The sequence below is a fragment of the Macaca nemestrina genome, chromosome 16 (genome assembly GCF_043159975.1).
Source record: "Macaca nemestrina isolate mMacNem1 chromosome 16, mMacNem.hap1, whole genome shotgun sequence".
NCBI classification, from domain to species: Eukaryota; Metazoa; Chordata; class Mammalia; order Primates; family Cercopithecidae; genus Macaca; species Macaca nemestrina.
The window spans coordinates 42,023,378-42,050,309 of NC_092140.1; the positions used below are offsets into that span (position 1 = coordinate 42,023,378).

General features: G+C 34.2%; 1 protein-coding gene across 5 annotated transcripts in view; it reads left to right on the top strand.

Moving 5' to 3' along the window:
• Nucleotides 1–26,932, top strand: part of LOC105481766 (dachshund family transcription factor 1) — a 510,299-nt gene that overhangs the window by 300,821 nt on the left and 182,546 nt on the right. For all 5 annotated transcript variants that reach the window (XM_071081253.1, XM_071081252.1, XM_071081254.1 and 2 more), the window contains one exon: nucleotides 14,032–14,193. In XM_071081253.1, coding sequence (XP_070937354.1) covers nucleotides 14,032–14,193 — 162 coding nt within the window. The remainder of the gene's footprint in view (nucleotides 1–14,031; nucleotides 14,194–26,932) is intronic.

Here is a 26,932-nt window from a genome sequence, read left to right on the forward strand (position 1 = left end):
GTGCCAGCTGAAAAAGTGGATATAGTTGAGAAGAACTCAGTTCATTTACTTCTCTAGAAAATATTGATATAAAAACGACACATAGAACATTGTTGGTTGAGAATATCAGCTTAGAAGATAAAATTGTTCCTCTTAAAAATTTTAATTGTATATCAATTAATTATTCTGCTACTAGCATTTCTGATGATAGAGGATTTCTTCATTAAAACAGGTCAGATAATACATAGATACTGTTTTATTTACAATGCATTTAATTAATATCAAAACTACAGCTGACTGCCGGGCGCGGTGGCTCAAGCCTGTAATCCCAGCACTTTGGGAGGCCGAGACGGGCGGATCACTAGGTCAGGAGATCGAGACCATCCTGGCTAACACGGCGAAACCCCGTCTCTACTAAAAACACACACACACAAAATTAGCCGGGTGAGGTGGCGGCGCCTGTGGTCCCAGCTATTCGGGAGGCTGAGGCAGGAGAATGGCGGGAACCCGGGAGGCGGAGCTTGCAGTGAGCTGAGATCTGGCCACTGCACTCCAGCCTGGGTGACAGAGCGAGACTCCGTCTCAAAAAAAAAAAAAAAAAAAAAAAAAACTACAGCTGACTTTGTGCAATAATGACAAGATTATAAGGCATTATGTTGTGCTAAGCAGGAGACTACAATTTAAGAGTTAGGCTTGTTGGGAAGAAAACATATCCTCCTCCTCCCTTTTGTAGTTTTACGTTGAGCTAGAGAGATTGTTTTCTAAGATTCAACACCTCAAGAAAGCATTTTTTTTTTTTTAATATTGTTCAAAGCTGACCTCTGCTTTCAGAAAAGTTTATCTGTACTTTTTCATCTGTTTAGAAACATACATTTTTGGTTAAGAGATCGAAGACAATCTCTCTTTGTCTTTTTTTTTCTTCTTTCCCTGAGCTAGGAAGGTTGAGATAAAAAGAATGACTGCTTTAAAAGTCACACATGGCTGTAATTTAAGATTTTTTCCCTCTCATTGTCCGTAACAGTTGAAAGAAACCTTCAATGAAAGTTTATTAACTAGGCCAATGCCTGAGGCAATAAAGGTTCATTTATTACCAGTTTCTTGGCTGTTTTTCTTCTTCTATTTTTCGGTTAAACTCATAGCGTAAGATAATACTTCACAAAATTAAACCTTTGACCTTCTGTAGAGTTAAGTCTCCTTTGATTAGATAAAGTAACAATTTATGGTCCAGCATGAGGTTGCACATGAAATGAATAATGCAACAGACTCCGTGTGGACTGAGAATCTATTGCTTTTGAAAAGATGAATGCTGTTTAAAGGGGAGAAAGTCCGCTTAAGTGTGTTGTCTTTATTCAGTATGCACTTTAGCAATATTTCAAAGGGCTTTACCTCCAAGATAAAGTTATGTTTGAATTTTCTAATTCTCATAAGAAAGATGTATGGTAAGAGTATTGCAAAAAGCTTTTGAAACTCTTTGTAGGACTGTCATACGTGTCATTATGCCACATATTCCAGGTATTACAGATGGCTGAATTATAAAATCAAATACATGCGTGAGAAAAATGACCATTGATTTTACAAATGGAGTTCCAAAGGATGGGACAATTAGAATATTATAATTTCTAATCACATTATGTGCCACTGTGAACATTGCATAAATCAAAATTATATTTAACAACTATCTTAAGAAGAAGAAAAGTAACAATAATACAATAATAATATTAAACTGAGTTTGTAATTTTTTTTTTTTTGAGATGGAGTCTCACTCTGTTACCCAGGCTGGAGTGCAGTGGCATGATCTCTGCTCACTGCAACTTCTTCCTCCCGGGTTTACGTCATTCTCCTGCCTCAGCCTCCCGGGTAGCTGGGATTACAGGTGCGTGCCACCATGTCTGGCTAATTTTTGTATATTTTTTTCAGTAGAGATTGGTTTCACTGTGTTGGCCAGGCTGGTCTCGAACTCCTGACCTCAAGTGATCTGCTCTCCTCGGCCTCCCAAAGTGCTGGGATTGTAGGCATGAGCCACTGAGCCCGGCCTGAATTTGTTATTTTTAAACCAATCCATAGGAGTTCAGTCTTTGGTTATTATGATGTATTAATCTTTGTAGATAACAAGTATTTTACATTTTGTTTTGTTTAAGTCACCTTACAAATTTGAACTATCATAACTCATTGACAAAGACGAGTGACTAGATGTGAAATTTCTATTTTTCTATGTTCTTTTGAAATTTTTTTGGAAAAGTTAAAAAATATCTCAAGTCCATCAATGAAAACATTTTATTGGAATTACCTAATAACTACAGAAGAGATATACATACTTGTAGAATCAGAATTGATGTTTACTTCTATCTTCAGCTCAATGGAGGTAGAGAGATATGTACATAGCACAGGTCCGTGTTTCTCACAAAGCTTTTGTGATTAGCTGGTTATTTAAATTACTAATTGACATGCAGAATTTGAATGCTTGAGAGAAGTGTTTTAGTTTTAGTTTGGTTCTTTTTCAATTAGCTTAAATTATTTAAGGTGAATAAATCTACTGCAGTGATTTAGTTTCTTTTAATAGAATCTCCTGGTACAGTATAAATTAGGTCAAGAGAAGTCATTGGATCAGTATAACTACAGACATTGCGTCTAAAATGAAAAGATGTTAGGAAAATTGAAGATTTGCTATGACTTACAGATGTTTTGAAACAAAGCAAAAGTTCCTGTCAGAATACACAAAAGGTTCACATTTCTTGGCATGTTAGTAACTAAACATTTCTTTCTGTTGGAATAAGTTTTTGCAGCAAAAGAGAAGTGAATAATATAATACTACACATTGGTAATTCTTCCTGATATACAGTTGCTCTGTTCCTAGGTGAGATGGGTTGAATATAATCATCAGACCTCATAAAATAAATACATTCAAACCTAAACACCATTTATTTTTTTAACTATAAGGTGTAAAGTCTCCTTATAATCAGACTAAGTAATTTGTCTAAGTCACACTCAAATAATTGAGTAACTTGACCATGATTATGAAATTGTGCCAACATAAGGACTTCATACCCTTTAGCAATCCACCCTCTAGGAGATGACAATGACTAGAGACTACGGACCACAACTCATGTTTCATTGGAATCTTCCTTATCACATGGCATGATGTGTTTTTCCAAATTAACTAGGTTGTTTTTTTTTCCGTAGTCCAACTTTAAAACTGCAGCCACAAACCTACTTTTGAAAGCGCTACAACTGGCCTCTCACTATTCACATTTCCTTTGTAACTAAATGAGGAAAATACTTACCTTGTAGGTTGATGATGGAGTTTAAATGAGATGATGTTATAAATGCTAGACCTAGTGACAAAGAAGTAAAAAATATAATGCCTCAACCACTGATTTCTCTGTTTCTATTGTTAACCAGTGACTCTGCATGTATATTGTTCCTAGCCCACTCAGACTTTGACCTCCACTTAGAAAGAATATTGTGTGTGTGTGTGTATGTGTGTGTATTCTGTGTTCTATGTGTGTGTATATATATGAATGTGTACATATATTCATACATATATATGTATATATGAATAAATTTCTTGCATGAGTCTTTTCCATGAAAAACATTTATTTACTGTATCAGAAAACTTTTGTGGCCACATATTTTCCAGCTATTTTTATTTCATTGGATGGCTTATCCCAAACAAGACTTACATGTAAAAATAGCCACCTCTTTTGATTTTTTTTTTGTCATTTTCTGTCCTCAACAATAAGCTATACATGGACAGAACCCCATGTGGTACTTGGAATCCGGAAAAAGAAAAAACAACTGAGACATTGAGGTAGCAATGGATTTAGAAAAGGATTTACATGACATTGAGGAAAGTAGAACATTTGAGGAGATTATACTTAGACTGAAATGTCAATGAGGTTATTCTTTTGCAGGAAATTACATTTATGGTGTCTTTTCCTCTTTTCACTTATTATACTGCCTGAACTATCACCAATACTTTAACAAGTAGCCTCTTAACAAAGAAAAACATCCTTTTAGAATATCACACACTTTCAGTCACTCTCATGCTAGCTAGAGCTACCTACATGGAGTCAATTCACTAAGTAATTTTGGGTGATGAGTCCTGTGAGTAGTAAGATGTATTGGGCCTTAGACCAACAAGAAGATATCTAATGCCTAGTTTATTAAATAATTGAAAAAGATATAATGAGGGGGTGCTTAAAAGAAAATTAGAGTTAAGGTGTATCTAGTTCAATTTGTTTCTGGTTAGAATTTGTTTTATGTTAAAGATAGCAGAGAAGAATAATTTATTTACTTTCCTTTTTTTTTTTTTTTCTCATTGTGCCCTATGTAATATATAGGATTCAGGAACAAATTATATTGTATTTCGCCAATAGTATGGGTTAAAATTTTGTGCATAAAGTTCAATGGCCATTGTTTCTGTGGCAGATATAGTCTAAATTCTATAAAACTGAAACACAAACATTTAGATCAGATTTCTAAGTGGAGTCAATTTATATTGGTGTATTTGTGACATACCTGAGTGTCTATAACTTTGACTTCCTAGATAATCCATAAACTGCTAGAGCAAAGGGGGATCATCTCTTTCAAAGGCTCCATAGTTTACTGTCTTCTGTACTTTTCTTTTAATATTTATTCATAGAGTGTGTGTGGTCAGTGCTGAACTGGGAGTAAGGAGAATTGGGGTTACTCTATGATTATTTAATGGTGTGACTTTATAGAAATGATTAACCTCATTGCCCCTAAATTTAATCATCAGTAAAATAAAAGGGTTACATTAGGTAAAGTCTTTCTAGTCCCCCAGTTTTACAAGTGTAAGACACCAAGAGGTTGTTTAGAAATAGTTTTCTAAAGGTAGTAATGTTAAAGGTGGAGTAAAAGTTACATATTTAAGACCTTATAGTGCCAAGTTCAACTTTATACAAATTAGGTAATATTTTATTTTAAACCAAATTATAGAGATTTAAAAGTTTTATTGATTCCGTTTCAGCCTGATTCTGGGTTAGTGATCGGAAGGTGAGCTTTCCAAAAGCTTTCATAGAAGTTCCTCAGTGATTGATATGGCCAGATGACTTCCCTATGGTGTTTACTCTTTCTGATTTCACTTCTATAACCTCTTCAATCTGAGAAATTGAGATTTTAAGCTATCCAGAAAAATAATGCTAAATCTGATGTCTATTTTATTTATAATTCATTGTTCATATTATAACAACATCTTTCTTACTGTATATATCTCCAAATTAGTGGGGTTTTTTTTGTTAGTACAAACATTTAAAAAATCTAATTCAATCAATTGAAAGACTCAAAACTGGTATAAGGAGTGTTTCCATTAATGGCCTCAAGGATCAATTTTTCTTTTTCTCCACAGAATACAAATGTGTTTCAAAGGCCAAGAGAAGTCAGTCTAATGGACATTAAGAGAAAAGTTCACACTCAGAATCTTCAGTCTAACCAGATTTACAATTAAATTCTTTATTCCATCTGCTTATCATTCTGGTTATTTAATCATTCAAGAGTGAAGACATGCATGTTTCAATCAAGATTTTAATTTATTTAGAAAGTATTGAGAAATAAAATAACCGAAAGTTAGTGTCAGTTTCTGACAGCTGGTATTTAAATAAGGATAGGAGGGAAACAGGGAGAAAAAAGGTACTGGTGTTTTCAAATTGTTATATTGAGCCAAGAGTTATTCTAAGACTTGGAGTGATTTCAATTGAGCTGTAATTCAAACTCATGTGGAGCTTACAATGCACCTTCAACAGAGTTTTGCAAAGAGTCTATAGGAACTGTCAGGAGCAGAAAGATTACTTCACAGTAATGACTGTTGAATTGAACTATGCTTTTTGATGTTTTACTTTCTGAATTGAATTGTTGGACAAGATTAATTGCACACAGTGAGAGTTTTAAATGAATGACTATGTAAAGCATTAAGTTTCTCTGTATACCACTTGGGGAAAAATAGCTGAAAGGTTTAAATGAATAAATGTATTTAATGCACAAAATGCCTGAGCTAATTTTAAAATTCTTTTGCTAACACCCTTATTGAAAATAGAAACCCATTTTATTCATCTGTCTTGGTTATATTGCTCTGGTTGAAGTAATTTAATATTCCTGCTTTCCACTAATCTTCTAGTTCAACAGAAGTAAACAATAGGTTTCATAAATTAAAAATACACTCTTCTGAACATGCTTATAAGTTTAAAAAAACAAGGCTGTAAACATTTATGACTGAAACAAACTAGATTGTTCAAATACTGCCATGATGTATCATGTATATCAATATGGCACTGATATCAGTTAGAATGCAAACAAGGTTTTAAATGATGTGCCCCTTCATTTCAGCTGGAGAATCCGCTTCACACCATCTGCCTATCAGATGGTTAGGAACCAGGACTGCGTATTAATGCCACATGTTTGATTTTCCTCCTTCTTGTAATGGTTAGATTCGTATTGCTAATAGCTGTGCATGAGCACTGTCGATGAAATTTCTGTGACGGTGGAGTGATGAGATATTTATAAGCCGCCTGTCTCTCTGAATAATCAGTAGGAAGAATGCCAGACATAAATAACTTATCAATTCCAGAATATTAATAATAACTACCATTGGCTATAATCTACTGCATGTTTAAAATGGTTTTGTTTAAATGTGAGCAAACTAACACAAACTAATAACGAGTCTATCATATGGAAAGTTTGAATACTTAACATCCCTTGGATATAACCCATTTTATTTAACTATTAAATTTGGGGAAATGCATTTTATATGGAATGCGATGTAAAAGTAGACAATAAATCAAACATTTGGAAGTCATCTTGATGTCTTTGAAACCAAAGATCAAAGATTGGACCTTTCGAGTTAATGAGCAAACAAACAGATCAGAGAAAGAATTTGACAGCAATATGTCTCTTTTATTGATATCTATAATCTAAAGTTGTAATCTTCTATTTATAAGTAAGGGTATTAACTTAATTGAAATAAATAAAATAGAGACAGTTTTCCATTTTTTAAAGAAAGTGATCAGGATTGCATAATGGCATTTGAATAATTTAAAGGCCTTCTTAATAAAAGTTGAAAGCAGAAGGAAAACACTATCTTTAAAAAGTAAAAGAATACTCTAAATAGTAAAAATGCCTGCTTATCTTCCAAAAGATAAATCCATGGGTTGGCTTTAGGATACAGAATTTAAACTAGTGAAGGCTTTGTATCAATACAACATAGAGTGAAGATTCAGTGATTTTATGATAAATCTGATCAATGTAGAGAGCCAAATCCAATGATTTGATGGAAACATGATTTTTAAATATCCATTTGCCAAATGGCTAAATTCTCACTCAATGCTGTTAGGTACTTTTTGTCCTATTTGCACTTTTGTAATTGAACAAAGGTAAAACTAAACATAGAGACATGATGGATAGCGAGTTACTTCACAGTATCAGTGAGCATTTATGGAGGGGGAGGGCTTGATGTGTGCCTAGGCTGTTGCAAGTTATTTCACCTTCATTCTTTACAACACATCTGTGAGGTCAGAATTGTTATCCCTCCGTTTAGAGATGAAAATTTTGAAGCATGGGACATTATATAACTCACTGTGCCATCCCAGATAAGTTTGATGCATCCTGTCCAAAGTTTCCACGGCTCTTTGGGGTGTCTTTTCCCCCCCAGCCACTGTATTATACATATTTCTTACAAGAGAGTGAGACTAGATTACAAATAGTTTCTATGCTGGTCACTAACGTAGCAGGAATCTTAAAAGACTTTAGTGGAATATCAAAAAGTGAGAATAAAAGTAAAAGAAATTGACTAGCAAAGTTACAATTTTTTAACAATAGCCCATTTAAAAAAAATCTATAATTTACTCTGAAGAAGCAAGCATAAGTTTGCATCATAATTCAGATAGTAATATGACAAGGCATGTTTCTAGTTTTGTGTAAAAATCTACTCATTCTTTTAAATTTGAAAGTGATAATTTGTCAAGATTCAATAGGAAAGAAAAAGAAATCTAAATACATTGCACCACGTAAGACAGGTAGTGTATTAACCTAAGTTTGATATACAGTTCTTTTCCTGAAGACCAAGTGCAGGCCTAGAAGAGAGAACACAATATATGACTTGTTATCTTTACACTGAAGGAAAACACTTTTTTTTTTTTTAAAAGAAAATCTTTCTCAATCAATTTTTACTCAGTGGAAAATGATTTTTTTTTTAAATTGTTTTTTAGTTTGTGTTGTTTTGTTCTGTTAGACAAGGTTTTTAAAGTCGTCATTCCTTTCTTGGAAACTGATGAAGGCATTATAAAGCACCTCTAGCTAATCAAAGTAGTTTAACTTGTGCTCACAGAATTCATTGCCTAGGATCTCAACCTCCTAAAAACATCTGGAAAATGAACTTTAAATATACATTAAAGTTTCTCCATTTCTGATGATAAAATTAGATTTAGAATCTTTTAAAATAAAATTTAGACTTTGACTTCTCAGTTCAGTACTTTTTTGTCTTGGTGTAGGAGATAATTTTATGCAATGTGTTTTTATGCAAAAACACAGATTCCTTAGTCCATTTCAGAAATATTCTGTGGATGTGGGCCTGGGGAACATCACCTGTATCTTTATCATGCACTGCAGCTGATTGCCTAGTTCTGAGGGAGAAATGGGTTGCTTGAATGAAAAACGTAAAAGCAGGGTGGGCACAGTGGCTCACGCCTGTAATTCCTGCACTTTGGAAAGCTGAGACGGGTGGATCACCAGAGATCAGGAGTTTGAGACCAGCCTGTCCAACATGGTGAAACCCCATCTCTACTAAAAATATCCAAACAATTAGCCAGACGTGGTGGTGGGTGCCTATAATCCCAGCTACTCAGGAGCCTGGGGCAGGAGAATCGCTTGAACCTGGGAGGTGGAGGTTGCAGTGAGCCGAGATCCCACCACTGCTCTCCAGCCTGGGTAACAGAGCGAGACTCTGTCTCAACAAAGAAAAGAAAAGGAAAGAAAAGTGTAAAAGCAGTGGTAATTTGTGGTATGAGACAATTCAAAGTGGGATATGGAAGAGGAGGGAGGGTAGCAAAAACTTCCCTGAATCTGAAGACAGGGCAGAAGGTCTACGATAAGTGTGGAAAGGGTTATAAAAGGAAGGAAAAGGATGTGAAATGTTATGGTTTGCCAGCGTTTACACCAGTGGGCAATTCTTGATTACATAGAAATGTTGTTATAGTTTATATATTATCTATTTAGTATAGACCAAAGACTTGAGTTATTTTGTGAATTTATTACATGATTTTTTTTAAGACAACTTTGCTTGGGAAAAACATATACAATGGGACCTCTATTTAAGGTTAGTGTATAGATTGTAAACTATGTTTTTAGAGACAGGAAATTGGAAGGGATTTAAGAATTACATCAGGGATTGAATGCAAGGCCAACAGGAAGTTCAATAAATGCAGAGTGGGTTGAGGTGGTGAATCTTTGTGATCCTCTCCAGCCTTAGGCAAGACATACCTTTGGAGAGTCATGCTTTATATTAAATTAACGAGATTTGTTATTCTTAGTATATACACACTTATTATAACATAAAAATAATGTTTTAAATTACTTTCCATTGACATTGCCAAAATAATGACCATGTTTCTCCTGTGGCTTTCCATGTAATCTAATTTGATAAGCATTTTTTCATTCAGTGACAATATGTGCCAAGCATTGCAGCGGATGTTTGGGATATATATATACTAAGAAAGTATTTCTGCCCTTTTGGTGCTATGACCTAGTTAGAGGTCAGAATCCTAATCCTACCCTCCTTGGCCCCAGCCCCCAAAAAAGAGCAATAAAGAGTTTAAGAGACTGTTTTTCTTTACTGGAATTACTCATTAAAATGACCTGTAGAATAGTAAGATTCACCAAAAATATACAGTTGCAGAGGCCCCAAACCAGACTTGATGATTCAGAATCTCAGATGGCAGGGCTGAGCTATTTGCATGGTTTAAAAGCTCCATGGGTGATTCTGATGCACAGCTAGGGATGGCAAACTCATATACAGCAGGGGAGATGCAAACACAAGCAAGTGGGGTAGATTGGGGAAGGTCAGGTACAGCTCTTTAAAAAAGTAAGCCATGAGCTGATTCTTGAGATGTTGACAGTTCTTTCCTAGGTAGATAGTGAAGAGTCAGGAACCTGAGCCTCCAGCTCTGAGCACATAATATTAAAGTGATGGCATGAAGAAGGCATAGGCAAGTCTGGGGCCAGGGCATAGAGGGCTCTTCTAGAAAGTGAGAACAGAATGTGCGAAGACTGACTTAAAAGAAAGAATGAAGTCGTTCGCTAGTGAAAAGGAAAGAAGGCCTATGTACCTGGAGCACAGAGAGCAAGGGGGAGGTGGAGGAGCAAGGGATCCATACAGACAGGCAGGGAACTGAGAACAAAGGGCGCTGACAGCCATGAGAAGCACTGGACTGGATCCTAAGAGCAGGCATAGAGTGTATATTCAAATCCTCACTTTCAGGCAAGGTGTCATGGCTCATGCCTGTAATCCCAGCTCTTAGGGAAGCCGAGGCAGGTGGATCACTTGAGGTTAGGAGTTTGAGACCAGCGTGGCCAACATGGTGAAACCCCGTCTCTACAAAAAATACAAAAATGAACTAGGTGTGGTGGTGCGTGCATGTAATCCCAGCTACTCGGGCGGCTGAGACAGAAGAAGAGCTTGAACCCTGGAGGCGAAGGTTGAAGTGAGCGGAGATCACGCCACTGCACTCCAGCCTGGGTGACAGAAGGAGACTCTGTCTCAAAAAAAAAAAAAAAAAAAAGGGAAGAAAAAAGAAAAATCTTTTCTTTCATGAGATTTGACTATGACATGGATAGTAAGAGATTGGAGATGGGTGGTGTGGAAGCTATTATATTGATTATATTGAGCAGGACTCTAAGAAAGAAAAGATTGGAACTTTTACTGGTGGGGAGGGGCAGTGGGAATGGAGAAAATTAGTTGAATTGGAAAGATATTAAATAATTAAAATTGAGAACCCATCAAACAGCCAGGTGAGTTAGTGAAGCTAAAATCAACAATTGTTGCATATGTCATAGCTTTCTTTCTGCTTTCATAAAACTGGGCTAAAAGTGGAATGTTAAAAAGGGTTGTAGTTAAGTTACAGCGTGTAAAAATGTGTGAGAGTGTGTGTGTGTGTGTCAGTGACACACATATATCTTTTCGACTTTGTATTAAAAATGTAAAACTGGGAAAAGTTGTCATAGAAAAATAAAGGAGTACCATAAATAAATCAGCTAAATGATAAAATCATAAAAAATATTTTTAAAAGTCAAGGGCTAATCCAGCCACCTAAGGACAAATGTGATTATTCCAGCTGAGAGGGCTGTGTCAGGCCACAGATTCTCTGCAGAAATTACAGTGAGGCCGAGTCTTTCTTTTTAACAAACTAGAATGAATAGCATGCCTAGTTTTTACTAAACATGATATGGCATTCCTCACGTAGTTTATCGTATTTGTCCTTATATTTTTTCTTGGGGATTAGAATGGTTTTACAGGTGAAGAAAATTATATTCAAGAAAATTTGATGGTTGGTTCCAAGGCCATGTCATACATAGACATGGTTCCTGGTACTTAATTTGATTTGGATCTCTCTGATAATAGTGAGTTGTAAATTTACCTTTATTATTTGAATACTGTGAACAAGTTTTCCCTGCAGCACAAATCCAAGACAAAGACTTTTGAAGTCATAAATTGAGATGGGTCAACATCAGGTAACCAAGGAAAAATGGGATGTTCACACTGGTGACGAAACAAAATTGAGGAAGAAAGATTTGCTGGAAAACACAAAGAGACTTTTAAGAGAACAGGAAAGAAAATTTTCTGAAACATCTTTGAAGGAAATGAGTAATTGGGGAGAAAATTCAATCATAGGAAGATGAGAGAATCAGTTCAAGTTGTGACTTAAAAGGCAATGAATGTTCAGATCAAACCCAGATGGATTCTTTGAGTTTAGATTAGTGCCTTTTAAGGGATGATTATCGGTTTTTCATGTAAAGACCTAATCTGAAGGTCCTGTTGCGTTGGGGTGAAAGTTGTCAGGGCCTCTTTGGTCTGATTTGAAGGAAAGGTGAAGTCTTCTTCTAACCTCTAAAAAACCAACAGAGATTTTCATAGAAAAATACTTCCTTATAATTCCTTGGGCAGGAACTTATTTGCTAGAGTAACTAGAAGTGATGATTAGCGGGGAGGAAAAGGAGGAGAGCGGTGCTCAGGCTCGAATCCACCAGCTGGGAGTGGAAATAAATCACACAGATAAATTCAAACGGCTGGAGCACTGTAGTCAGAAATACTAAAGCAGCCACAGTAAAAAAAAAATATATGGGTGGGGGTGGGGATATTTATCTTCTCGTAGACTTAAGGTTTTAGAATTAGGAGAGATCATTTATACGTTCCAGTGTCTGTCATTTTGCAGATGAGGGACGTCAGCCTGAAATGAACTGACTTGGCAAAAGTTCACACATTTAGCAAGACAAACCACTCCCTGCTCAAAAACCTCTGCTTATTATCTCTCTCTATAAATATGTAAAGTCAGAGCAGCATGGTCTTAATTCTGGTCTTCAAGATCTTGTCTCAAACTCTGTTTCTTTTCTTTTTGTTCTTTTTGTTTTTCTTTTCCTTCCTTTTCTTTTCTCTTCCTTTCTTTCTTCTCTTTTTTTTTGGGACAGAGTCTCACTCTGCCACCCAAGTGTGCTCACAGCTTACTGCAGCCTCAGCTTCTCAGGCTCAATTGATCTTCTCACCTCAGCCTCCTGAGTAGCTGGAGCTACAGGCACAGGCCAGCATGCCCAACTACTTTTTGTATTTTTTGTAGAGAGGGGGTTTTATCCTGTAACCCAGGTTTGTCTCAAACTCCTGGGCTCAAGGGATCTGCCTGTCTCTGCCTCCCAAAGTGCTGGGATTACAGGCATGAGCTACTGCACCCAGCTCAAACTCTATTTCTAATTTAATGTCTGCCCCTACCCCCTGTTCTCTGGATGGATGAAGATGAACTATTCTGGACAGATTTCCTTGGCATAGTGGTTAAAAGTGTCAACTCTGAGGCCAGAGTGTGCTGTTTTAAATCGTGTGCCATGGTTTTCTAATCTTTCAAGTAAGGATAATAGTGATCAATCACAGAGGGTTATTAAGATGATTAAGTTACTTTTGTGTCACTTAAATCAGCACTTAAATTTCATAACTAGAAGCTAAGTGTTAGCTTTCATTATATTATATTTTATTTTTGGACACCTTGAACACTGGGAATACCAAGCTGTGTAGCAACACACAGTTCCTGCCATTGAGTAGTTCACGATCTAGTGAGGAAAACAGGTGTCCCAACGGACCATTCCAGTGCAGTGTGGCATGTCCTATAACAGCAGCACAGGTATCAACATGGGCCAGGGGGAGAAGAACAGACCAGGCATCCAGGCAGCTGGCGGCCATGGAATGGGAAGACTTCTAATGAGTAGCTTTCTTCAGGAGGATGAGAAGTCAAGGAAATGTCTGTCATAGGGCAAGAAGGTTCCAGGCAAAAGGCAATGGCATGTGTGAAAGCACAGGCTTGAAGAGGCAGGGCATGTATGGGTAATGGTGACATGTGTGACATAGCCAGGGTGTGGATGACAACAAACAAACTGGGTGAGGAAGTAGGTTTACACACCTTTGTGAAAGGACTTGTGAACTCAGTTAACAGTTCAGATTTTTCCCTCCGTGTAGGCAGCTACGGGGGATTTTAAGCAGGAAAGGACATATTTAGATTGGTAGATTGGTTTCTTTAAGAAATAACTGTGGCTGCATTTCCACTATTAGCCTTATATCTGTGAATTTTGTTTCTGTTAATATTTAATTTTGGACTGTAGCAATCACTCTCTCCCCTTATATCAATGTTGTTTCATTGTCTAGTTGGGAATGAGTATAAATTATCAAAGTGTTGCATAAAGGAATCAGATACTCTAATAAATGTTTGTATGTTTGTTATAGCAACTACAGGAACTATTAAATGAAAAATCGGAATTCGAATTACCTCATTTTTAATTTATTCTTTTAAGGTCTGACAGCAGCAGCTGCAGCAGCTGCTGCTGCTACCAATGCAGCTATTGCCGAAGCAATGAAGGTGAAAAAAATCAAATTAGAAGCCATGAGCAACTATCATGCCAGTAATAACCAACATGGAGCAGACTCTGAAAACGGGGATATGAATTCAAGTGTTGGTAAGTTTTATGTTCACTGAAACTTATTGTGATCACTTTGCTACCGAAGTGCAGTACTGGCTTTTCCAGAACAAAACTGTTGGCTACCCATTCAAAAAGTTGACACTTTTAGCTTGAAAACAGTGTATGTTTGAGGATACCATTTTGCCTCTAACAACTAATGATAATTGTTCATTCTAAAGGAATAATTAGCAACATTATTTTTAATTATAGGATCAACTTTATGTCTGGAACTTCTAAAAGCATTCAGCTATCATCTTTCATAATGCAAAGTTTAATCAAGAGAATTCTAAAACATTGAGAGCAGCTAAGGTGACAGAGAAATATGTACAAATGAAACCCTACACTTTACTTTTCTATTCTTTTAATCCATTTGTTATTAAGTAAGAAACTTACTACCATTGGCAACAAAAGACACAAACTTAGCCCTCTTGGAATACAGATTATGTTGATGATTAATTCTTTTTATAGATAACGGTTATCAATGTCTCTCATTTAAAAAATACAACTTTAATTTCTTGATTTTTTTTCTTTCCTACCATATGGAGAAAGATGAAAAGTTAACTGTCACTGTCAAACCAAAAGAAACAGTTTTACCTGTGCCAACTATCCATTTGGGTAATTCATTTTGTCAAACACAACTTCAAATATGGGTTAATATTTTTATTAATGAAATCCTTAGCATCTGGATGTTGATGCGGCAAAACATGTTTTTCTGCCATTGCACTGTATTGCTTCTCTTTCAAATGCAGAGATCATGCTCAAAATGTAATTAACAAGAGAAATTTGGGTACTACAAGATGTATGCAAGATACTATAGCCAATGTATATTTATGAAGACCCTAATAACTCACGGCCATTCAATTAAATTCTCTTTTTCATGCAGCATTTTCATAGATTGTTTCTTAAGTTAATTGTCAGCTCTCTACTTTCAGTCTATTAAGACATAGTTAAGGGTATATAAAGGAATACTGTGGATTTTAGTGACAATCATTTTCACAACAGCTATCTGGAAACATACACAGACATGAATATTAGAGTAAAATATATAGACAAAACACAAAATACTGTTTCAGTGATGCTAAAAGGCACCTTTTGTAATGTAAAAAGGGAAAAATGCACCTTTTCAGCAGAACTACATAAGGGAAATTGCAAAGGACTAGCAGTAGTGGGTTTGAATGGAGAGTAGGTGTGAGTGTGAGTTCTTAGAAGGATGAAAAGACATGGAAGAGAGCCAAAAGAGATGGCCCTACAACTGCAGAGGACTAAGGATAATATCTGTGCTTATGTTTGTAATGCTCCTGGAGGGAAGACGGGGAGGGAAGAGGATTGTCTTGGGCATGGTTCACACACCTATATTTAGACATTTAAAAATTAAAACAGAATTGAAGTAAAATGCAAGAATTGTAAGTCTGTTTTTAGAACTATCACTTTAAAGTAAAAGCCTTTTACTAGACTGATAAAATGGGGCCCTGTTGGTCACTTTTTAAAACAAGTAATTAGCCACTTGTACATTATGGCTATTATTACAAAACAATCTGGATTGTTTTCAAAATTTTAGAAGATGAGACTGTTCAAGCAGACTGTTCTTAATAGTTGGTTTTATGAGAAGGGATTCTTAAAATAGACAATTTAACAACATTTAAAGCAATACACATTAAAACATGGTATCTCTGTTTGAATTTTCCAGAGCAGAAGTTGACTTTGGAGAAATCAACAGGCATAAGATAAAGAGAACATGGTTCATAATTAAGCATAAACATATTTTTCATATTTGATAGTACATGACAAAATTTGCCTGCTAACCAAATTGTAGCTTACTTTAATTATTTTGGTACATAGGCTATTGCAATGGCTTAAAAAACAAACAATTTGAATTTTCTTTTATATTTTAGTTGGAATAAATGACTTTTGTTTTTTTCATTAAGGTATGCAGTTGATAGATGTTACTGCTTTTCAGTTTTGACACCCCCCATCCAATGCCAAAATGAACCAGGAACAGAAATTTACTTGAATTTTCCTAGAAAGTCTTAATAGTTTGAGATTCTGTTAACATAGTATCAGTGTTGCTGCTGCTGGTCCCTAAGGCATTCAGGTCATTTATATTAGATATCTGTAGCTGATTTGGGCAAAAAGATGTTATCATTGTAATTTTCATCCTATTCTCACATGCTGCTGTCCTCTAAGAATTTCCAATTTATAATATTATCCTTCCTGAAGACTTTCACCCCAGGTATATATCTAGACATCAAGGAAAGTGATTTTAGGAGGGATGTGGTAGTGGGGGAGGTACAAAGCAATGGTGAAGGTGGGGGTTGAGCTGCATCAAAGATCAAAGCAATTCCTGAATTGCAGCTTTGATGGCCACAATCTTCTCTCCACAATGCCTGTCTCTTGGTAAGTGTTCAGTAAAGACTTGCTCTGTGACTTTGTAAAGTATGTAAGCTTTCTGAGCCCAATACTCCATACTGAAAAAATGACATAAATGATAGTATCTATATCATGAAAATTAAAATACTTGTCACATTATTTATTACAATGTCTGCTTATCAATTTGTTTGGTCATCAGTAAGGTTCATAGCTTGGGGATTGCTTTTGCTATTATTATTACTATTTCTTCAAATCTGTCCTCCTGGAAATCACCTTCTTCCTTTTTACCATCATCAACTGCTTCCACCTGCTTTTCTATTCTCTCTGGTAGCTGTTATTTGCTAAGCTGCAGGTCTGTGAGGAGATTTCAGGGCAGCTGTTACATCTTTTAGATTTTGTAGGACATTCGATATTAGCTCATTCTAGGAGTACAAAAAATAATCACAACACAGGCCCAGGACTCAGGGGCATACAGTCTATGGATGAGATGGGTAGGTAAGTAGGCAGTCTTAACAAGATGTGCTGAATCCTCCAGGAGAACCAGTTACCATGAAGTGGTTAGGAAGTGGTACTGAAGCACATGAATTCTAGAAGGAATCCCAAGAATCTCCAAGGCCTATATTTCAGAATACAGACTGCTCTCATGAATCTATCAATTGTTGACTCTTTGAAGTAGTGAAACCGTTCAGAGAGGTGATACTTAAATGATGTATTGTTGCTACTCAGTCTTGCCCAAATCCGGTGACATTTTTGAAGACAATTCAGGGCTCTTGTTTTCTCCTGTACTAATCTAGCTCATAAGTTCTGTTAAACATTTTAGGCATTTTTTTTTCTTTCTTTTTTTTTTTTGTAGGAGCATTGTGTTTTTCCTTGATTGTAAATGAATCCTTAAAGCCCCAGATAACAGATTTTGTTTTTGCTTTGTTTGGTTTGATTTGCTGGGTAAGACAACAGGATAATTTTGTATCACACAACCCTTCCTGGTTCATAATATGAACCTTAGAAATTAGCCAGAAAAAGATGTTTAAAGAAAGCTTTGACACTGTTGAATAATTATTTTATATCCCAATTTTACATGGTAACCTTGAGCTCATATCTTTCCAACAGAATGATCACTTTAGGAAGAAGTGAGCACCTGAGGATAGATCCGAGTGAGGCATCAACACACTGAGTAAAATATATGGCTATGTCGCCATTCTCCCTCATCCACAATCAATTGGATTCTTTTAGTTTAATATTTACTTGCTAAGATGAGATGCTAGTCTGCATGGTGATAAACAGTCTGCTCTTGGCATCTGAAGGTGACCTGTCAGTTCATATGGACAAATCTCCTGCTTACTGAAATGTACAAAATAAATCATTAAAGCAGGCAGGTGCTCATTCCCAGATTTAAATCACCATAGATTTATGATTTGAATTAATGCTTCATTTGACCATAGAAATAGATGTTGAGACAAATGATATGCACTGGTTGGGGTTTCCATACTGTAGCCATCCTGATATTGATTACTGAGATGTCTTTGCAATCTCTTGTTTATATCAAGTACTATCTTGTGACAGGTTGGCTGATACGAGCTACATTGCAGATAAGAAGGAAAAATGTCCTGGATTCTTTTTAGTGGCAACACTCTCCACAACATACAGGCCAGACAAATTGCTATATTTTTGCTTTAAGGAATGATCTACATAACCAGCTTAAAAAATGCTGCTTGGAAATTGGGACTGGGATATTGCAAAGGCGGAATTTAAAACCGGTGAACTCAAGGTCAATTTGATAGTATCTATAGCTATGTTTTAATCTGTTTATCCTCTTTTTTTTGGCATTATGCACACTTTTGAGGATACTAAATTAATCACAATCAGTTTAATCTAAATAAAGGAAACTTAATTTTACTTCTAGTTTTTAAATAGTATATAAATATTGACATAGTGAGCATCTCTTAATAGTTTCTATGTTATTTAAATACTTGCTAAACCTAGTGTCTTACTCCCTTCCCTAATGACAACAAAGGAAATAACTCTTTAAAGCTAAATACATTAAATATTATTCCCAAGTGCAGCATTTTCTGGAGTATAATTTACCAAGAGGCAGGAAAAGACTGCATTTTTACTTCTCTTAACATTTTATTTAAGGAAAACACTATGTATACAGTTTAAAAAATACTTGGAGGATTTAAGAGGGACCTTTGCCACTAGCTAATATCTGACTCATAGAACTGGTAAACAGCTATCAACAATAGTAGATTGCTTGCTTAGTAGGAAATGAGTTCATATCTATTCAAAATGTAATCTCAAAACAGATGTCCCAAGAAAATCTCATTGTTTAAACCATAGTCATAACCTTCTAACTGCTGTAATTTCTTTAAGGAAGGGAAGTATTTGTAAGACTTTAGTATTTTCTCTTTTTGAACATTGTGGAACATAGGCAAAGGTACACTAATGCCCTCATCAACAAACCTGAACACATTTCACAGGCTCGAAACATATGATTGTTTTTCATTTTCTCAAACTTGTAATTGTTACACGAATGTAGAAGTTTCAAGTAAAAATAAGGACTTGAGTTTGAGAATAAAGCCGTGATCTTCAAGAGTATTTATCACTCCTTACTTCTTCTGTTCTTCAACCAATAAAACAAAACAAATATATGAAGGGAAAAAAGCCAGGCGGATAAAGAGATAAAATTATCTTCTTCAACTCACCCTACTCTTATCTTTTTAAATTTTAACCATTCCTGCAGAAACAAAATAGTTTATGCTGGAGTCATTTCCTTTCTTCTAACACATGTGTCTATTTGGAAGGAAAAGATTAATTTTATGATTTCAGGAAAAAGTCTTGGAGACCTTGAGAAAGCAAATAAAAGGAAACTGAGAACACAGGCCACCAAGCAGAGCTCTGCAATTGCACATTGGATTCTCTGCCTTGGCAATGTTAATGAACCTCAAATCCTTCCTATAATTAGATGAGGGAATTGCTTATATTTTCAAACAGATGATGCTGCTATAATGAAACGATTGACAGGGAATTTAAGAGTGTCTACAGTAGTCATTTGGTTTCTGTTATAAAAAAAAGTTAAAAAGAAGATTGGCTTTAGACATAGGTCCTGAGAGAGGTAGTAATTTACATAGCATGCTATGACAGGTGTCTTTGTATAGTAAGGAAATAAAATGGAAGACTAGAGAAATGATGGGCAGGTATAGAAATTTTTTTCAGGGAGGGGGTGTCCTATGCTTATTCTGCTTAGGTTCTTTAAAAGGGGCCGAGACTCAAGAGATGGATCCGGATTGAGTGCACAGCTGTAACTGCTGATGAGCTAATTGCTCCTTATCTCTCAGCCCCATTCATCTTCATTTTTTACCAATTACTGAGAATTATCTGTGTTCTCAGTTGGATATGAGAGTTAATCCTTTTTGGTTAAGCTGGCAGTACTGTGAGCAGATTCCAAATCGGAGGGTGAAAAAGCCAAAGCAAGCTTGCTCTAAAAATGTCTCCAGTTCAATTACAGTATCAGTGATTCACAAGAAATTTGCTATTGTTTAACAGATTAAATGTAGAAAGTTTTTTTTTGTTTGTTTGTTTTGGTAACTAAAATGTTTTTCTGCCTAACAATGATTTTTAAGATCCTTCTTCCTGCCTGATGAGTAAAACCCAACAATATTAACAGCCAGAGTCTTGTAAACGTGGAAACATATACAAGACTACTCTAAAAGTTCAGAAAGATTCTGACACATGAGATGAGAAATATTTTAGAACTGATAGCTGTCAATTAATATATAAGTAGTATTGAATTTGCTCTCTGTAGCTTCACATATGGTGAAAAAAGTATGTTCAAATATAAATATTTTCACAAATGTCCCATTAGTGGGTATTTTAATGGAAGACCACATAAGCATCTCTTAAAAGTATAGGAACCGCCATGGTTTGCAATTCAATTGATTGAGAATAGGCCATATGGTTAATATCATCCCCTATGCAAAAGATATCTTCATATCCTGAAATTTTCACACAAAATTGCTTAGCCCAATAATAAAAGACAAAAACTGTACTAAGCTACTATTCCATCAATTTTAATGCATTTGTAAATATTTACTGTTTATGGCAATTTTTCTTCATTATATGTTTTAAACAAGATAGAGAATTACCAGTTTGATAATGATTAGGAATGTTGTTATAGAAACAGTATGTGCAGTTCATTTTCAACAGCTTTGAATTAGAGTGTAATGTGAAAATCTAAAGGATAAACAGCTAATTTAATACAAGATGATCAAAACGTCGTTGTGGAAAATATGAATATGTTATTGTGTGACCAAGGTAAGTCCTTCTAGACACAGCCACAAACTCAGGTAGGGGAGCAGAGAGCAAAATAAGTCAGAAGATTTAGCTTCCAGTAATAATGTAGTTAATAAATAACTTAGCTACTTAGATAAGTCACTTAACTGCTCATCTTTTTTATTTAATAAATAAGGAAATTTTGCCTAATTTCTCTGTTGGCTCTAAAATTCTTTGATTTTTGAAACCACAATAAAAGATAAAGGGCAAGAAGATATTTTTGACAGTAATTTTTAAAATAAAAAATCAGAAGTAACCACATGTTCCAAAACAAGGCATCTTTAAGTATACTGTAACATCTATTTACATATTATGCAAGCATTATATGATGGATAAGTATGGACAATATTTATTTTGAATATAAAAAAGGATGATACCACTTTTTCTACCTTGGTTCTACATATCCTTTTCATTAGAGTTTGGAAGACGCTAAACAATAGTTAACATTGCTATGTTATTGTGGATAAAATATGAATATTAAAAAATAAATATAGCTTAAAATTAGATTATTTTAAAATGGCATATGAACATATTAATTGCTGATCATTTTATGAAGCTCTTTTTCATTATTTTCTAGAAATTGGATAGCATAATTTTGCATTTTCTCTCATAGTTTGTTTTTGATCTTTATTGTTCATGTAAAGGAATAGAAACATTAATGATGACAACAGGTGACTGTGGAAAAATACATTTCTACATTAAAAAAATCATTTTTGATTTTGAAACATTTGAACACATATTCTTAAATCCATTTCTATATGTAATAAAATCATTAGAGTATGATTTATAACATGTACTAGTTTCCTATATGAACTATATGAAGGTAGATAATATTTTTATTTTTTATTGTGATGTCTGTTCCACTTCACAAAAACTTTTTTTACTTATATGGACAGGTGGAGAACATAATTCAAAAATACTATGCAATGTTTTTGTTTTGATTTCAATATTGCTAATTCTAACTAATGACTAGATAATGGAGTAAACCTGTTAATTCAGGCATATCATATTAAGAACTATAAGTTAAGTGATTATTTTTGACACTATATCCCCATGTAATTATAAAATATAAGGAATATATAGGATGTATCCTAATGAATATGTTATGTGGTAGACTCCATTACATTCCAGGAGGATGAATATGTTTTCATCAAGGAAAGTCCTGGAAATGGTCATTATCACCCTACAAAAACATGCTATACTGTTTATGTAAAGTTCAAAAAGAAAGTAAAAAGAAATCAAATATTTCAGTATAAAATAACCCCAGGTCATATTCAATTTGTTTAAGATCAGACAACTCTTATTTTCTTCATTAATGTGATATTCAGTTGTTTTTTATTTGAACTTCATATGATTGATGATGAGGGATTAAAATAAATATTTAACTTTGTATTGGATCAAATATCATGTTTGCTAATACATATTTTTAAATATCTCATAATGTCTTGATACTAAAAATATATTTTTAGAGATTTTACTAGGGTGTTTGTGGTCCAATATTGTTTTGAGCGTGTGCACACAAGCTTATAACTCTGAGCCCAATGTACCTGTCACCAGACCAAGTATTTCACATTTATGTGACTGTGATTCATCTCTCAATTGTACAAATATTCCCAAATTATACAAAACTATTTGTATGAATCATGACATGTCAAATCTAATACAAAATAGTGGAACTAAGCAATAATAAATAAATAATATAGTAGTTGACATAAATGTCTAAAAATGTCAATTTACTTAAGATGAAATAATGTAGCACACATAGTTTTGCATGCTCTTTATGCCCCATCCCCCCTAAATGAACCCAGATAATTTGGAAGATAGGAAAGAATGGAGGATTTAAATATGGTTTTCTTTAACAGCAGGTCATAATGGAAACACAGACCCTTACATTCAGTGCTGAGAGAATTACCAGTTTGATAATGATTAGGAATGTTGTTATTAAAACAGTATGTGCAGTTCATTTTCAACAGTTTTGAATTAGAGTCTGCACTAATGAAACGGATACGGTTTCCTTCACAAAGGGCAGATCTGTTAGTTAATATCGCTGCAGCAGTGCCTCGCAGACCATGCCTTTAGCTCTATTTGTATTTCACAGCATGATAAGCAAAGAGTGTTGATTTTCAAGGATCCTGCTGATGAAAGGTAATGGCATTATTACATCTTTATCTCAAAAGCAGAACTGAGTGGCAAATGATTTTTTTTCTATGTTGCACAAAAGATTTCTTGGTTAGAAAGCCTTTTTTATTTCTTTACATCGTTTTAGTCTTGGAAATGATATGTTATTATTTAATGTCTGCACAGCAAGCTTGAAAGCACCTAATAGCGAATGGATTGGAAGTGAAGTACCTCCTGCTCACAGATATGGATCTTCTCAGTCACACGCTGTACCAGCTGTCACCCCAGCCATACTGCTGTGATTTAATTAGTCTGTTTATGTCCTTTCTAATAATATTTCCATCTCTATGAAAGGGCAAATGCGACAGGGACTTTTTCCCTTTCTGATTCTGCAGACTAAAGAATGTGGCCTATATCTGATATGTGGGGATGCAGGATTGAATCACCATTCCTGTCACTTCAAGCTGTTGATAAATTGTTCGGCCAAAAAGTGTAGTGTACTTACTTCTTTGGGGTCATTTGTAGGCTGGGAGTAATAGCTGCATAGCAACAAAGAAGAAGTGTGTGTGTGTGTTTGTGTGTCCAGTTATATACATTATGTATGTAATATATACAACATATATATGCACATAGATAGCATATGTGTGTTTAAAAGTTAAAAAAATTATAAGTAAATGTGAACTTTGCATTTTTATCCACCTTGTGCGTGGCTTTATGGCACATATTTAAGTCTTTTTATCAATTGAGTTCATATAAAATTGCAGCATTTCAGGAATTCTCAGGAAAGTTTTTCACTTTTCTAAGTAAAACTTCAAAAAAAAATAATTCATCTATGATTTTACTTCTACATCAGTGTAGATTGTGATCTTTGTAGAAAATATATGTTTCATACTGGAAGATATTACATTTTAGGATATCTGGGAAAAACATCACCATCCTCATAATACATTTAATATTTGCATCTTTATTTAGATTTTTTTCAGAAAGTATGTTTAAGTTAAAATGATAGCTGAAGTTCAAACCATCACACCAAACACACAAAATTATATAAGTATATGTAAATTAATAAACAAATGTAAAAGTGTTATGACATTATTTAATATAATGTGATGATTAATAATTTATACTCAGGCAGTATGCCATCTGAGTGACGAGCCTACTTGAAAATCCAGTGGCCTTAGAAATATTCTTCTGCTTTCAGGTTCTATGACCCTAAAATGTTCAGGAGACAGATTCATATAATAGAGCTGAGGGGAAAAAAAAAAGATTTTCAAAATCAATTTCAGTAGTTTTCATTTTACTCATGTTTGTCTTTGGGAGAAATAGTCTTTATTATTTATAAATAATTTGTTAATCAGTTCTATGTGTTTTAGTCTGCTTTTGGGAAGTAGTTGAGTGTTTCTTCATCTCTCTATAATTTAAGTGCTGGACTTGTGTCACAAGGACTTCTAGATTATCTTGCTTTTGCTTGTATCTTTCTGTTTTTCCTTGCTTATACTTCACATTTGCATGTCCTAACTACATTTTTGGAAAGGGCCTTATTGAAACAATGGTTCTATCAGATAATATAAGTCTGATATTCACTTTATATAAAAATATTAAAGTTAAAAATCTTATTGAGGTGGTCAAATTAGTTTGTAAATTAGTTTGTAAATGATCTTCTTTAGCAATCTACATCTCAGCTTCCTATAGTTACCAGTTTTAAAAACACACACGTTTAGTTTTTTCTTGTGCTTTTATGTACCTACCACTGTCCAAACCTATGTCTACATCAAGAGAAAAAATCATTGTCTAGAATCTATTAAAATACATATATCAAAATGAGCATCAATATTATACAATTTCTTATTTCTATTAGTACATATTGGCACTGTTTTCTATTGTTTAGAATCTTTTACTTGATAATATATGACCTTAGCAATTACATAACTTAGCTTGACACTCATACACAAACCACATAATTGAGTTCTTCCTACATTTCAGCTTCCAAGAATCTCTCTTTAACTTAATACAAATATAAACTGAATTTACTAAACATATTCATTTTTTTAATCTGTTTTCTTAATTATTTTATTTTGGGAAAATGTAGACATATTTACTGTCTTTTCACTAAAGTGCAATTTCAATTTCTCTACATTTACAATACTGTTGAAGCTAAATGTTGACGATTAAGTTATCTTGACACGAACCATTTGATGCTTTGAAAAAACCCACCATGAAGCAGTTGATGGTATTTTTTATTAATTGGATAAATGAATTGTGAGATGTGTGATTGCATGATGATGTACTCATTTAGTTGTTGCTTTTTGCTTTTACTAATCTCTGTCATATTGGATTTATAAATGGAACAGAGTGACCTTTGAAACTGTGATGGAAATGAAGAGATAAACATAACTTGAAAGGACAAACCAATTAATATCAATGTGTTTGTTACACATACATGAGGAATTTTAATCCTTTGCTCTCTACAGTACATTTGTGGTTCATTTGTAGAGTAAGTGAGCATACTTTTTTATAGTTACAGATTTAAAACTCACTTTTTAAAAAATATATAAATTTATATGTCACCATCTATGTGTATATATATATATATATATATATATATATATAACACGATTAGATTATTTTTAGTGCATACAGTTGTGGCAGCAATACCTTTAAAAGGTTTGAAAATATAGCCTTTATAGGAAACATTTAAGTATGTATTTACACCTATGCAAAAAAAATTAAATATAAGGTATTCATGTGCATTCTTCTATTTTAAATATAAATACATTGTAATCTTAAGTGCAGTAAATTATTGAATAGACCTTGGTTTTGTAAATTTAGACACATAATTGATCCTCTGCCATTGTCCCTAGAATACTTTCTAAAATTCCTGACTCAGGAAACATCAATAAAGTGTTTATTATTTTAACCCATTGACCTGTAATGTTAAAAAGTATTTTTCAAAATCAATAATTATACTTGAATATGCTCTTAAAATAAAATCTGAACAGACATTCACAAGTTATTTTTACCTTGTGCCTTCCCCAGTTTTTATGTAATTGGGTTTATTTTTCTTAAAAAAAAAAAAAGAATTCTGCTGTAGTGTGAATTTTAGTACACTTGCACATTCTATTTCGTGTAATAGCTTAATTATAGAATATAATCAATTTAATATGCAGGTTTTGAAATATTGCCAATGATGCACAAGGAAAAAGTAATACAAGCTTGACATTTTAAAACACTAGCATGGAAAGACTTTAACTTCTAATTGATTTTTAAAAGAGTTCCCTGGAAAAGTGAGCTCAGAAATGTTTATAACAGCTTTGGCAACATTCCAAAATGTTTACCACAAAGCATAACTCAGCAGTTTCTGAGTTTTTCTATCAACTAAGAAAGATGTGTCCTATAATTGGCTTAATCCATGTTGATATTGAACCCCACACACAGATGTTATCTTTTTAAAGACATAAATTCTCAAAATGATCACTTCAATATAATAAATGGCTTCCCTTTTTCCAACCAGGAAAAAACTCTGAACAAGAAAGTTATGGATGAGCCAAGGGTATATCTTTATATTTTGTGAAATTACATATTTTATTTCCTCCTTCTTTTTAAATGTATTGGCCTTCCAAACCTTGTTTAGTAAAGCTGACAAAAAGAGGATGCATTTTAGATATATTAATATCATAGTCACTTATGGTTGATTGTAGGTGTGAAAAACTTCCACAGGCAGCTAAAACGTTAATGGATATGACATCCATTTTATTTTAACAAGTGAGCAGACCAAAATGCAAGTTACATTGAATGCAGAAATTATTTTAAAGGCTACTGCTACGTATTTTTTAAAAAATAATTCTGTTGACTAGTTGTTTGTCAGTTCCTGTACTTTTTTTTATTGATTGCTTTTGAATATATAGCCCCATGATTGATGCCAAGT